The sequence below is a fragment of the Salvelinus namaycush genome, chromosome 16 (assembly GCF_016432855.1).
Source record: "Salvelinus namaycush isolate Seneca chromosome 16, SaNama_1.0, whole genome shotgun sequence".
Taxonomy (NCBI): domain Eukaryota; kingdom Metazoa; phylum Chordata; class Actinopteri; order Salmoniformes; family Salmonidae; genus Salvelinus; species Salvelinus namaycush.
In genome coordinates this window covers 22,656,759-22,670,481 of record NC_052322.1, presented here as the reverse complement: position 1 = coordinate 22,670,481, position 13,723 = coordinate 22,656,759, and the positions used below count along the sequence as shown (strand labels likewise).

Genomic DNA, 13,723 nt, shown 5'->3' with positions numbered 1-13,723 from the left:
CCTGCCTGCTGCTTTCATTTGCAATGCATTTTCCATGAATGGTGTGGTGCAATGTACTTTCCTGACTGATGTTTTCTTGAAAGGAGAAACATATGAGAGAGGCACAGTCTGTGTGCTTCAGTTCTCCAGAGCAATGATCTCTGAGATTCAAAGCTCATTAATATTAACCCAGCTCCTCTGGGACTACAATAGGTTGAAGAGTACTGCAGGATTTTTAATATTCTTCTCTTTCAATCTTTTTTTTTTTCTCTCACTTTTTCATCTAGGCACACTTTCAAAGAAAACTGTAGAATAGGTGATGTGTCAGGTGTACTGAAACCCAGGGCAACCCTTCCTGGGTGACAGAGAACCGCAGCCCTAGTAATAGTCCACCCACTCCTAGTGAAAGAAAAATTGATTAACTATTCAATAGACTTAAAAAGTAAATGAATAATCATGAAGACGAGGACATCAAAAATGCAAAAAAAATGAATTATTTCTTGCCACATAAAATAACTTGCATAGGCTACATGCTAATCCGTGTGATGCGTTGAAAAGCAGCACTGAGCTGTTATCTTGAACACTGCAGCTCAGAGCTTCTGCATTATGTGGTTGAGCAAACTGTCAACAGCTCTTCGGGCTGCCACACCACAAAGAGAGATCCTATCTGACCAGCTGACAGACTGCAGGCTGAGGGGTTGACAGAGAGAGTGACAGGGAGCCTGTGCATACACAAGCAAGAAGGCAATGATGGGTGTTGCCTGCCTGGGACACGTCAGGTTCTGTAGGAACTAAGATCTTTGGTAACCTTGACATGAAAAGTGTCAAAGACAGATATCCAAAGACGCCACTACTTAAAAGGTGGTACAATAACTCAAAACAGATCAGGGCATTCAATAGGACAGAGAACCTAAACGAGGCGTCCTCCTATCACCACCTAGCAGTGGTGGAAAAAGTACCCAATTGTCGTATTTGAGTAAAAGTAAATATACGTAAGTATCAAAAGTAAAAATCATTGCAAACCAAACGGCACCTTTCTCTTTTTACAGATAGCCAGGGTCACACTCCAACACTCAGACATCATTTACAAACTAAGCATGCGTTTAGTGAGTCCACAAGATCAGAGGCAGTAGGGATGACCAGGGATGTTCTCTTGATAAGTGTGTGAATTAGACCATTTTCATGTAATGCTAAGCATTCAAAATGTAATGAGTACTTTTGGGTGCCATGGAAAATATATGGAGTAAAAAGAACATTTTTCTTTCGGAATGTAGTGAAGTAAAAGTTGTAAAAAATATACATAGTAAAGTACAGATACCCCAAAAAACTCCTTAAGTAGTACTTTAAAGTATTTATACTTAAGTACATTACATCACTGCCACCCAGGTTTAATATGACTTAATTCACAGCCTGCCTCTTGGAAAGACCACATGATATCTCCCAGCTCCACACCTATGAGGTGAGGTGTTAATCAAACGGTGGGTAATTACAGCGTAGTGTCTGATCCGACTCCTGTCTCACTCATAATGTAGGCTAGCCACAGCAGCTACAGTATTATCAGGAGGCTATACAGTAGTCTCATATTGCTGAAGGTTTCAGCCGGAGAATTAAAGATTCAAGCAGCAAGCTGTTTCAGTCTGGTGACCATTACCCACTTGGGCCTGACTGCTCTACACTACAGGAAGAAGAACCTTAGTGATAATCGTAATACAGCCTGCTGGAGGTGACTGGAATGACAGAACACTTTGAGCTAATGGGACAAAGTTCATTCCACGCATCTTCTAATGGACTGTTAACTTTGAGAGAGCATACAAGGCTTGTTAGTCAACTGAAGTAACTCGATATTGGAAAACGCCGCATCTACTAGGTGACCTCTGAATGACCTTGACAACGCTTTTTTGTGCATATGGAACATTTCTGGGATTTTTTAATTCAGCTCATGAAAGATGGGACCAACACATTACATGTTGTGTTTATATTTTTGTTCATTATAAAAGTCTACTGCTGTGCAGGACACTCAAGGTCGGGCACACAGGCAGGCTCTGCACCGGCCACCTGCATACTAACCACAGAAAAGATGAGCCGAGATATCGACCCCACCTCTAGAGTTGTGTAAAGGAACACCAACTGACCGCAGAGCAACGTGATCTGGTCACTGTGTAGAGGCTGCTACTTGAGCCCCTGGCTTACTCTCTCTGCCTGGCATCACAGATGCATCATGGCATGATTCTGCCACAGACAAAATAGGGGAATAGAGTCATTTGGAGCCGTTACATTGACAGTTTGCAATGAATTTAAATACTGAATCACTAAATAGAGGGAAGTGTAAGGTGGATTCAACGATCCATGCAGATTGCATCTCTAAATGCCATAATGGTGCAGTTACATGCATTTACAATTTGTTGCGGATAACAATTATTGTAAATGGCTCTATTTTAGAATACTGAATGGAAAGAGTGTGTGTATTCCAGGCAGCTCAATAAACAGTGTGTCCATCTCCAGGGGAACTCAGGTTAGGTTGGAGTGTAACGCCATGGCAACCCGAGGAGCCGGGGTCAGTCCTGAATGGAGGATAGAGCTGCAGCTCAATGGCCCTGCCCTCTCCTCCTCTCACTTTCCGACCTTTTGTCTAGGCCTATCCTGTTACTTTTTCCGCTCTTCCTCAGTTTTTATCCGCATCTTTTCGTCACTTCTAATCTCTCTCTTTCTCTCCCCGGCTCTTTATTCTTCGTTATCTGCCCCTCTGACAGGCTATTTCAGTTCTGAATGGCTGGATATATAAAATCAAGAAAATGATCTTCTCACCGACAGGATGACTTACTGCAGTGATAGACCGGGCTGGGTTCCTATTCCAGCAGGGTTATTATGCAGTTTTCAGGCAGGAAATGGCAGATATGAATGATTTCATGAAGGAGAGCTAACTTGGCTAAAGAGAGGGATTTGTGTGGATATCACTCATGCATGCCTAATGTTCCTGACGGTAGCTAAATACAGCAGCTAAATACAGCTTAACCCCTTCAACTCTATCTGGAAACTCCATGATGAGGTCTAGAGTCACTTCAGACACTATGGTATAGAATTCCCCCTTCATTCCTGGCCTATAGTGCTGGTGGGCTTGAGTTCTTTCTATGGTAGAGGGCATGTAACTGTATCAACAGCAACAGCCATATAATAACATCTAACAAACTAACAGTGAGGCTGCGCTCTTACCTCGTCCCATTCAGAGGCGAACGAGGGCGACTTCTCCAGCCTCTTTTTGGCTGCGCTGCAGTTCGAGACGGACTCACTGCGGCTGCCCAGCCCTCCCTCCTCCTCGCTAGGCGGCGACACCAGCAGGTCTGAGTCCGACTTGGAAAAGCTGCGAGCCAGCTTCAAATCCCCAGGTGGGCGCATCCTGCCAGCAGGCACAGCCCCAGACCCAATGTCCCTGTCTCTGTCCCTGGGCTCCCCCTTGGACACGGTGGCATAGATAGCTTTGGGGTCACAGTCTGTCAGGACGGCAGACATGTTGATTGGATTGTTTGGAGGAGGCGGAGCTTCTGTTGCTTTGGTGGGTGCTGTTGGAGCTGGCGCCGGCTGTTGGCCTTGGCTGGACTGTGTCAGTACTCCACCTGGCAGGCTGCTGATGGACTCCTCCCGACAGTCAAAGACGGGCGAGGATCCGTGCAGGAGGCCTGTGAACACTTCAGGTACTGCGACCAGGTCCTGGCCGAGCAAGGAGTTATCTAGAGAGTAGAGAGGAGAGAAAGAGTTAGGTGGAGAGACTAAAGAAGAGGAAGCAGGGAGTAAGGAGTGGTGCACCCGAGCAGGCAGGAGGCCGGACTGAGACTGAGGGGAGATATCTAGCAGGGCTAATAGGAACAACGCCCACACAGCCCCAGAAACAGATCGGTGATTGTTTTCAAACGGGCATGAGAGAGAGGGAAAGAGGGAGAGGCGGATCTAGAGAATGCTGTCCGAAGCACTTGGAGAGTTACAGAATTCCAATCCCAGCTTTCAGCCATCTGACATCTCTCTGGGTGCTTGGAAGATTTTTACATTACTCAATGCTCGGCAGTTCATTCACTCTTTTCATCCCTGTCTCTCTCCGTCTCTCAATCCCTATGAGCTAACCAGCAGCAGCCCCTGTATGAGGTCAGGTTCCACAGAAATGATACAGCACTGAGGAATCCCATAAGAAAATCAGCAGAGGAAGAAACAGGATATGAGCAAGACAACAAGCATACTGCATATACTGTGCGTGCGAGCACACACACACACACAAAAACACACACTAAAACACAGACAAACATGAGAACAAACAGAACGTACTTCCTCCACCTTGAGCTATAGTATGAAAACAATCCCTGCTTACATATTCTGTACAGCTGATTCAGTTGAAAACAATTAACTTTTTACCTTACAAAAATAGGTTCTCTCTCTCACTCTCTCTCCAAGGAGCTACTGCCACCCAAGCCTGTTTTTCCGCCATCAAATCACAGGTTGAGAGTTGAGCCAGGTTGTGCATCTGTTCCCCTTCTGCCTGTCAAGCTCCCCCCTCTGTCCCTCCCTGCTAGCTAGTACTTCATGAGCCGGAGCTATGTTGAGACAAAGCTGTAGCTGTATGACTGACTAGCCCCACACTGGACTGACTAGCCCCACACTAGACTGACTAGCCCCACACTAGACTGACTAGCCCCACACTAGACTGACTAGCCCCACACTAGACTGACTAGCCCCACACTAGACTGACTAGCCCCACACTAGACTGACTAGCCCCACACTAGACTGACTAGCCCCACACTAGACTGACTAGCCCCACACTAGACTGACTAGCCCCACACTGGACTGACTAGCCAAACACTGGACTGACTAGCCCCACACTGGACTGACTAGCCGCTGACTGCAGCTCCGGGAATGGAAACTCTGGGATCACTCGATCCACTCGAAAGTCTGACTCTTTGTACCAAATTCTGATAATTAGGCTTCGGCGTCTGATACATGGTAAGTGTTTGTGTGTTGGAGTAGGGTGGGGGGCTGCTCTGTGCCATACTGCCCTGTGTGTATGTGTGTGTGTTCTCACTGCCACTCTGACATTCAGGGTGAGAGGGTCGTGGTGTTTGGTGACAGGGAAACTGGGACAGTGTCAGTGACGTAACAGCGGGGCAGTGATCCAGTCGCTCTGTTTTAGTTTTTCCGTCAGAGCAGAGGACAGATAGATCGGGACTGCAGTTACACCAAGCATTCTCTCTCAACAGGACATAGGGTTGCCAATACCATTGTCATTCAAACACCTATCAAAGGGATTTATTAAACTGTATAAAGAGCTGTTGCGTTAGAGATTAATATCTGTCCAGGGGAAACAGTAACAGTTACTCCCCCCTGTAAGTCAGCTGGGTGGTGATGAATACAGTTCAACTAGGAGCTGGTACACTATGATCTATATGCACTGTTTAGCTTACAGGCCGATTGCAGTGAGGCAGAGTACCAACGCCCTGTGCCCATCTACGCTCAGCTGCCTACTACTCAATTAGGAAAGATGTGTGGCAGTGTGGGTGTATAAACATATGGAGAGACCACAGCCAAACACCCACCCTGTCCTTGGAAGCTGGAGAGAGTGAACGCCCAATGAGCGAATCGCTATGGCTCCCTTCAACAATACTCCACTGTGCTGAGCTGGGCGATATGGCCAAAACTCCTTATAAATTGTGATAAAATGCCTGAATTGATGCAGTATCGATAAATAGAATGATACGTTTGTAAAATGAATGTGCACCACAGTTTATTTTATTATCCTTTAACCTACTACTACTAGTTTGATGGTTGTAGCCATCAATTGTACCAGATAAACAAATCACCCATATTAGAGAACTTATTACATTTCAAACTTCACATTTTTGTAGTACAGGCTACTTATCGTCATGAACAATATCAGCAAAATGCCTGCGATAAGTGATCGGTACGGTCGGTGTTGATCATTTTTCGGTTTATTGTCCCAGCTCTAGGAAGCCTTTCCTTAAACCCCCAGGACCCAGACTACTATCTTACCCAAGATTCAACGGTCTGACAGGGGCTGGAAACAATGAGCCAGTCACAGTAACCCCTAATGAAAGACAAACGGATATTTAGACTGCTTTTATGGAGGGATGAGGTCATTGGTTACAGAACATGTGTGTGTGTGTTTAATTTGGCCTTGTGAGCTGAGAGTTTTAAAAGTGATGTCATGCTAAGTCTACAGTTACTGCTATGTTTGATGTCGCAGACAGTCTGTTGGCCCAAAGTCCATTTATTTGCAGGCCCTGGGGAAATTGCTTTTCGTTACTCAGATTGGAGAGCATACTTAGCTCTGTATGTCATATGTTATAATTCAATTTAGAACTAGAGGCAAAACTATTGATATTCTAACTTCAATCCTAATGGAAGAAAACAAATGAATCCATTGGGGTTATTGGTTAAGGGGCAACTTTTATGTATGCATGTGTATAATTATGTGACAGAGACCGAGAAGGTGAATACCTTATAAATGGACATTGTTGATGTAAACTATCCATTGTGTGACATATGACAGATAAATTCACTAGTCTGTGTGTTCTGGAGAACACCCGAATTCAAGTTATTCATAATTGGCCAAGTGCAAGGCCAGAGAGGCTACTCTCCACAGGTCCCCACAGCAGGTAGAAATCGATAAACAGATACAGTGCATTCAGAAAGTATTCAGACCCCTTGACTTTTTCCATATTTTGTTACGTTACAGACTTATTGTAAAATTGATTAAATTACTATTTTTCCCTCAATCTACACACAATACCCCATAATGACAAACCGAAAACAGGTTTTAGAAATGTTTGCTAATAAAGAAAAAAGAAAACAGAAATAAATACCTTATTTACATAAGTATTCAGAGCCTTTGCTATGAGACTTGAAATTGAGCTCAGGTGCATCCTGTTTCCATTGATCATCATTGAGCTGTTTCTACATTGATTGGAGTCCACTTGTGGTAAATTCAATTGACTGGATATGACTCGGAAAAGCACACACCTGTCTATTTAAGGTCCCACAGTTGACAGTGCATGTCAGAGCAAAAACCAAGCCATGAGGTCGAAGGAATTATCCGTAGAGCTCCGAGACAGGATTGTGTCAAGGGCATAGATCTGGGGAAGGGTACCAAAAAAGTTCTGCAGCATTGAAGGTCCCCAAGAACACAGTGGCATCAATCATTGTTAAATGGAAGAAGTTTGGAACCACCTCTTCTTAGAGCTGGCTGCCCGGCCAAATGGAGCAATCAAGGGAGAAGGGCCTTGGTCAGGGAGGTGACCAAGAACCCGATGGTCACTCTGATAGAGCTCCAGAGTTCCTCTGTGGAGATGGGAGAACCTTCCAGAAGGACAACCATCTCTACAGCACTCCACCAATCAGGCCTTTATGGTAGAGTGGCCAGACTTAAGCCACTCCTCAGTAAAAGGCACATGACAGCCCGCTTGGAGTTTTTTTTCTTCATTTTATTTATTGAAAAAAATTATATTTCACCTTTATTTAACCAGGTAGCCCAGTTGAGAACAAGTTCTCATTTACAACTGCGACCCGGCCAAGATAAAGCAAAGCAGTGCGACAAAAACAACACAGAGTTACACATGGGATAAACAAACATACAGCCAATAATAACAATTGAAAAATCTGTACACAGTGTCTGCAAAGGAAGTAAGGAGGTAAGGCAATAAATAGGCCAATAGTGGCGAAGTAATTACAATTTAGCAATTTACACTGGAGTGATATATGTGCAGATGAGGATGTGCAAGTAGAAATACTGGTATGCAAATGAGCAGAAACACAAAAACTAAAATGGGAATGAGGTAGTTAGTTGGATGGATGGGCTATTTACAGATGTGCTGTGTACAGCTGCAGCGATCGGTAAACTGCTCTGACAGCTGACGCTTAAAGTTAGTGATGGAGATGTGTCTCCAACTTCAGTGATTTTTGCAATTCGTTCCAATCATTGGCAGCAGAGAACTGGAAGGAAAGGTGGCCAAAGGAAGTGTTGGCTTTGGGGATGACCAGTGAAATATACCTGCTGGAGCACGTGCTACGGGTGGGTGTTGCTATGCTGACCAGTGAGCTGAGATAAGGCAGGGCTTTACCTAGCAAAGACTTATAGATGACCTGGAGCCAGTGGGTTTGGCGACGAATATGTAGCGAGGACCAGCCAACTAGAGCATACAGGTCGCAGTGGTGGGTAGTATATGGGGCTTGGTGACGAAACGGATGGCACTGTGATAGACTGCATCCAGTTTGCTGAGTAGTGTTGGAGGCTATTTTGTAAATGACATCGCCGAAGTCAAGGATCGGCAGGATAGTCAGTTTTACGAGGGTATGTTTGGCAGCATGAGTGAATGAGGCTTTGTTGCAAAATAGGAAGCCGATTCTAGATTTATTTTTGGATTGAAGATGCTTAATGTGAGTCTGGAAGGATCTAGCCAGACACCTAGGTATTTATGGTTGTCCACATATTCTAAGTCAGAACCGTCCAGAGTAGTGATGCTAGGGTGCAATGAAATAGGGTGCAGGCCAGGCAGCAGGCTGTTAGCCAACCTGCCAGCTTAGTGGAGTCTGCCAATAGCACAGTCAGTGTAGTCAGCTCAGCCATCCCCATTGAGACTGTGTCTGTGCCTCGACCTAGGTTGGGCAAAACTAAACATGGCGGTGTTCGCCTTAGCAATCTCATTAGGATAAAGACCTCCTCCATTCCTGCCATTATTGAAAGAGATCGTGATACCTCACATCTCAAAATAGGGTTACTTAATGTTAGATCCCTCACTTCAAAGGCAGTCATAGTCAATGAACTAATCACTGATCATAATCTTGATGTGATTGGCCTGACGGAAACATGGCTTAAACCTGATGAATTTACTGTGTTAAATGAGGCCTCACCTCCTGGTTACACTAGTGACCATATCCCCCGTGCATCCCGCAAAGGCCGGAGGTGTTGCTAACATTTACGATAGCAAATTTCAATTTACAAAAAAAAAATTAAAAAAAATGACGTTTTCGTCTTTTGAGCTTCTAGTCATGAAATCTATGCAGCCTACTCAATCACTTTTTATAGCTACTGTTTACAGGCCTCCTGGGCCATATACAGCGTTCCTCTCTGAGTTCCCTGAATTCCTATCAGACCTTGTAGTCATAGCAGATCATATTCTAATTTTTGGTGATTTTAATATTCATATGGAGAAGTCCACAGACCCACTCCAAAAGTCTTTCGGAGCCATCATCGACTCAGTGGGTTTTGTCCAACATGTCTCTGGACCTACTCACTGCCACAGTCATACTCTGGACCTAGTTCTGTCCCATGGAATAAATGTTGTAGATCTTAATGTTTTTCCACATAATCCTGGACTATCGGACCACCATTTTATTACGTTTGCAATCGCAACAAATAATCTGCTCAGACCCCAACCAAGGAGCATCAAAAGTCGTGCTATAAATTCTCAGACAACACAAAAATTCCTTGATGCCCTTCCAGATTCCTTCTGCCTACCCAAGGACGTCAGAGGACAAAAATCAGTTAACCACCTAACTGAGGAACTCAATTTAACCTTGCGCAATACCCTAGATGCAGTTGCACCCCTAAAAACAAAAAACATTTGTCATAAGAAACTAGCTCCCTGGTATACAGAAAATACCCGAGCTTTGAAGCAAGCTTCAAGAAAATTGGAACGGAAATGGCGCCACACCAAACTGGAAGTCTTCCGACTAGCTTGGAAAGACAGTACCGTGCAGTACCGAAGAGCCCTCACTGCTGCTCGATCATCCTACTTTTCCAACTTAATCGAGGAAAATAAGAACAATCCAAAATTTATTTTTGATACTGTTGCAAAGCTAACTAAAAAGCAGCATTCCCCAAGAGAGGATGGCTTTCACTTCAGCAGTAATAAATTCATGAACTTCTTTGAGGAAAAGATCATGACCATTAGAAAGCAAATTACGGACTCCTCTTTGAATCTGCGTATTCCTCCAGGGCTTAGCTGTCCTGGATCTGCACAGCTCTGCCAGGGCCTGGGATCGGGAGAGACACTTAAGTGTTTTAGTACTATATCTCTTGACACAATGATGAAAATAATCATGGCCTCTAAACCTTCAAGCTGCATACTGGATCCTATTCCTACTAAACTACTGAAAGAGCTGCTTCCTGTGCTTGGCCCTCCTATGTTGAACATAATAAACAGCTCTCTATCCACCGGATGTGTACCAAACTCACTAAAAGTGGCAGCAATAAAGCCTCTCTTGAAAAAGCCAAACCTTGACCCGGAAAATATAAAAAACTATCGGCCTATATCGAATCTTCCATTCCTCTCAAAAATTTTAGAAAAAGCTGTTGCGCAGCAACTCACTGCCTTCCTGAAGACAAACAATGTATACGAAATGCTTCAGTCTGGTTTTAGACCCCATCATAGCACTGAGACTGCACTTGTGAAGGTGGTAAATGACCTTTTAATGGCGTCAGACCGATCTGCCCTCGTGCTACTAGACCTTAGTGCTGCCTTTGACACCATCGATCACCACATTATTTTGGAGAGACTGGAAACCCAAATTGGTCTACACGGACAAGTTCTGGCCTGGTTTAGATCTTACCTGTCGGAAAGATATCAGTTTGTCTCTGTGAATGGTTTGTCCTCTGACAAATCAACTGTACATTTCGGTGTTCCTCAAGGTTCCGTTTTAGGACCACTATTGTTTTCACTATATATTTTACCTCTTGGGGATGTTATTCGAAAACATAATGTTAACTTTCACTGCTATGCGGATGACACACAGCTGTACATTTCAATGAAACATGGTGAAGCCCCAAAATTGCCCTCGCTAGAAGCCTGTGTTTCAGACATAAGGAAGTGGATGGCTGAAAACTTTCTACTTTTAAACTCGGACAAAACAGAGATGCTTGTTCTAGGTCCCAAGAAACAAAGAGATCTTCTGTTAAATCTGACAATTAATCTTTTTTTTTATTTTTTTTATTTTTTTTTTATCCCCTTTTCTCCCCAATTTTCGTGGTATCCAATCGCTAGTAATTACTATCTTGTCTCATCGCTACAACTCCCGTACGGGCTCGGGAGAGACGAAGGTCGAAAGCCATGCGTCCTCCGAAGCACAACCCAACCAAGCCGCACTGCTTCTTTAACACAGCGCGCCTCCAACCCGGAAGCCAGCCGCACCAATGTGTCGGAGGAAACACCGTGCACCTGGCCCCCTTGGTTAGCGCGCACTGCGCCCGGCCCGCCACAGGAGTCGCTGGAGCGCGATGAGACAAGGATATCCCTACCGGCCAAACCCACCCTAACCCGGACGACGCTAGCCCAATTGTGCGTCGCCCCACGGACCTCCCGGTCGCGGCCGGCTGCGACAGAGCCTGGGCGCGAACCCAGAGACTCTGGTGGCGCAGTTAGCACTGCGATGCAGTGCCCTAGACCACTGCGCCACCCGGGAGGCCCTCTGACAATTAATCTTGATGGTTGTAAAGTCGTCTCAAATAAAACTGTGAAGGACCTCGGCGTTACTCTTGACCCTGATCTCTCTTTTGACGAACATATCAAGACTGTTTCAAGGACAGCTTTTTTCCATCTACGTAACATTGCAAAAATCAGAAATTTTCTGTCCAAAAATGATGCAGAAAAATTAATCCATGCATTTGTTACTTCTAGGTTAGACTACTGCAATGCTCTACTTTCCGGCTACCCGGATAAAGCACTAAATAAACTTCAGTTAGTGCTAAATACGGCTGCTAGAATCCTGACTAGAACCAAGAAATTTGATCATATTACTCCAGTGCTAGCTTCCCTACACTGGCTTCCTGTTAAGGCAAGGGCTGATTTCAAGGTTTTACTGTTAACCTATAAAGCGTTACATGGGCTTGCTCCTACCTATCTTTCCGAGTTGGTCCTGCCGTACATACCTATACGTACGCTACGGTCACAAGACGCAGGCCTCCTAATTGTCCCTAGAATTTCTAAGCAAACAGCGGGAGGCAGGGCTTTCTCCTATATATCTCCATTTTTATGGAACGGTCTGCCTACCCATGTGAGAGACGCAGACTCGGTCTCAACCTTTAAGTCTTTACTGAAGACTTATCTCTTCAGTAGGTCATATGATTGAGTGTAGTCTGGCCCAGGAGTGTGAAGGTGAACGGAAAGGCTCTGGAGCAACGAACCGCCCTTGCTGTCTCTGCCTGGCCGGTTCCCCTCTCTCCACTGGGATTCTCTGCCTCTAACCCTATTACGGGGGCTGAGTCACTGGCTTACTGGTGCTCTTTCATGCCGTCCCTAGGAGGGGTGCGTCACTTGAGTGGGTTGAGTTACTGACGTGATCTTCCTGTCTGGGTTGGCGCCCCCCCTTGGTTTGTGCTGTGGTGGAGATCTTTGTGGGCTATACTCGGCCTTGTCTCAGGATTGTAAGTTGGTGGTTGAAGATATCCCTCTAGTGGTGCGGGAGCTGTGCTTTGGCAAAGTGGGTGGGGTTATATCCTTCCTGTTTGGCCCTGTCCGGGGGTATCATCGGATGGGGCCACAGTGTCTCCTGACCCCTCCTGTCTCAGCCTCCAGTATTTATGCTGCAGTAGTTTATGTGTCGGGGGGCTAGGGTCAGTTGGTTATACCTGGAGTACTTCTCCTGTCTTATCCAGTGTCCTGTGTGAATTTAAGTATGCTCTCTCTAATTCTCTCGTTCTCTCTTTCTTTCTCTCTCTCTGAGAACCTGAGCCCTAGGACCATACGTCACGGCAAACCGGGCATGATGACTCCTTGCTGTCCCCAGTCCACCTGGCCTTGCTGCTGTTCCAGTTTCAACTGCTCTGCCTGCGGTTATGGAACCCCTACCTGTCCCAGACCTGCTGCTTTCAACTCTTAATGATCGGCTATGAAAAGCCAACTGACTTTTATTCCTGATTATTATTTGACCATGCTTGTCATTTATGAACATTTTGAAAATCTTGGCTCTCTCTAATTCTCTCCTTCTCTCTTTCTTTCTCTCTCTCGGAGGACCTGAGCCCTAGGACCATACGTCAGGACTACCGGGCATGATGACTCCTTGCTGTCCCCAGTCCACCTGGCCTTGCTGCTATTCCAGTTTCAACTGTTCTGCCTGCGGTTACGGAACCCCTACCTGTCCCAGACCTGCTGTTTTCAACTCTTAATGATCGGCTATGAAAAGCCAACTAAAAATTATTCATGATTATTATTTGACCATGCTTGTCACTTATGAACATTTTGAACATCTTGGCATAGTTCTGTTATAATCTCCACCCGGCACAGCCAGAAGAGGACTGGCCACCCCTCATAGCCTGGTTCCTCTCTAGGTTTCTTCCTAGGTTTTGGCCTTTCTAGGGAGTTTTTCCTAGCCACCGTGCTTCTACACCTGCATTGCTTGCTGTTTGGGGTTTTAGGCTGGGTTTCTGTACAGCACTTCGAGATATTAGCTGATGTACGAAGGGCTATATAAAATAAACTTGATTTGATTTGATGCTAGGCGGGCGGGTGCCTGCAGTGATCGGTTGAAGGGCACGCATTTCATTTTACTGGCATTTAAGAGCAGTTGGAGGCCACGGAAGGAGTGTTGCATGGCGTTGAAGCTCATTTGGAGGTTTGTTAACACAGTGTCCAAAGAAGGGCCAGATGTATACAGAATGGTGTCGTCTGAGTAGAGGTAAATGAAAAAAAAATCACACGCAGCAAGAGCAACAATGGGGACGGATAGTTTTAGGAATAGAGAGGGTCCAGATTGT

General features: G+C 45.3%; 1 protein-coding gene across 4 annotated transcripts in view; it reads right to left on the bottom strand.

Moving 5' to 3' along the window:
- The window catches only part of LOC120061187 (ankyrin repeat and SAM domain-containing protein 1A-like), a 112,866-nt gene that overhangs the window by 42,326 nt on the left and 56,817 nt on the right, over nucleotides 1-13,723 (bottom strand). For all 4 annotated transcript variants that reach the window (XM_039010796.1, XM_039010794.1, XM_039010795.1 and 1 more), the window contains one exon: nucleotides 3,190-3,704. In XM_039010796.1, coding sequence (XP_038866724.1) covers nucleotides 3,190-3,704 — 515 coding nt within the window. The remainder of the gene's footprint in view (nucleotides 1-3,189; nucleotides 3,705-13,723) is intronic.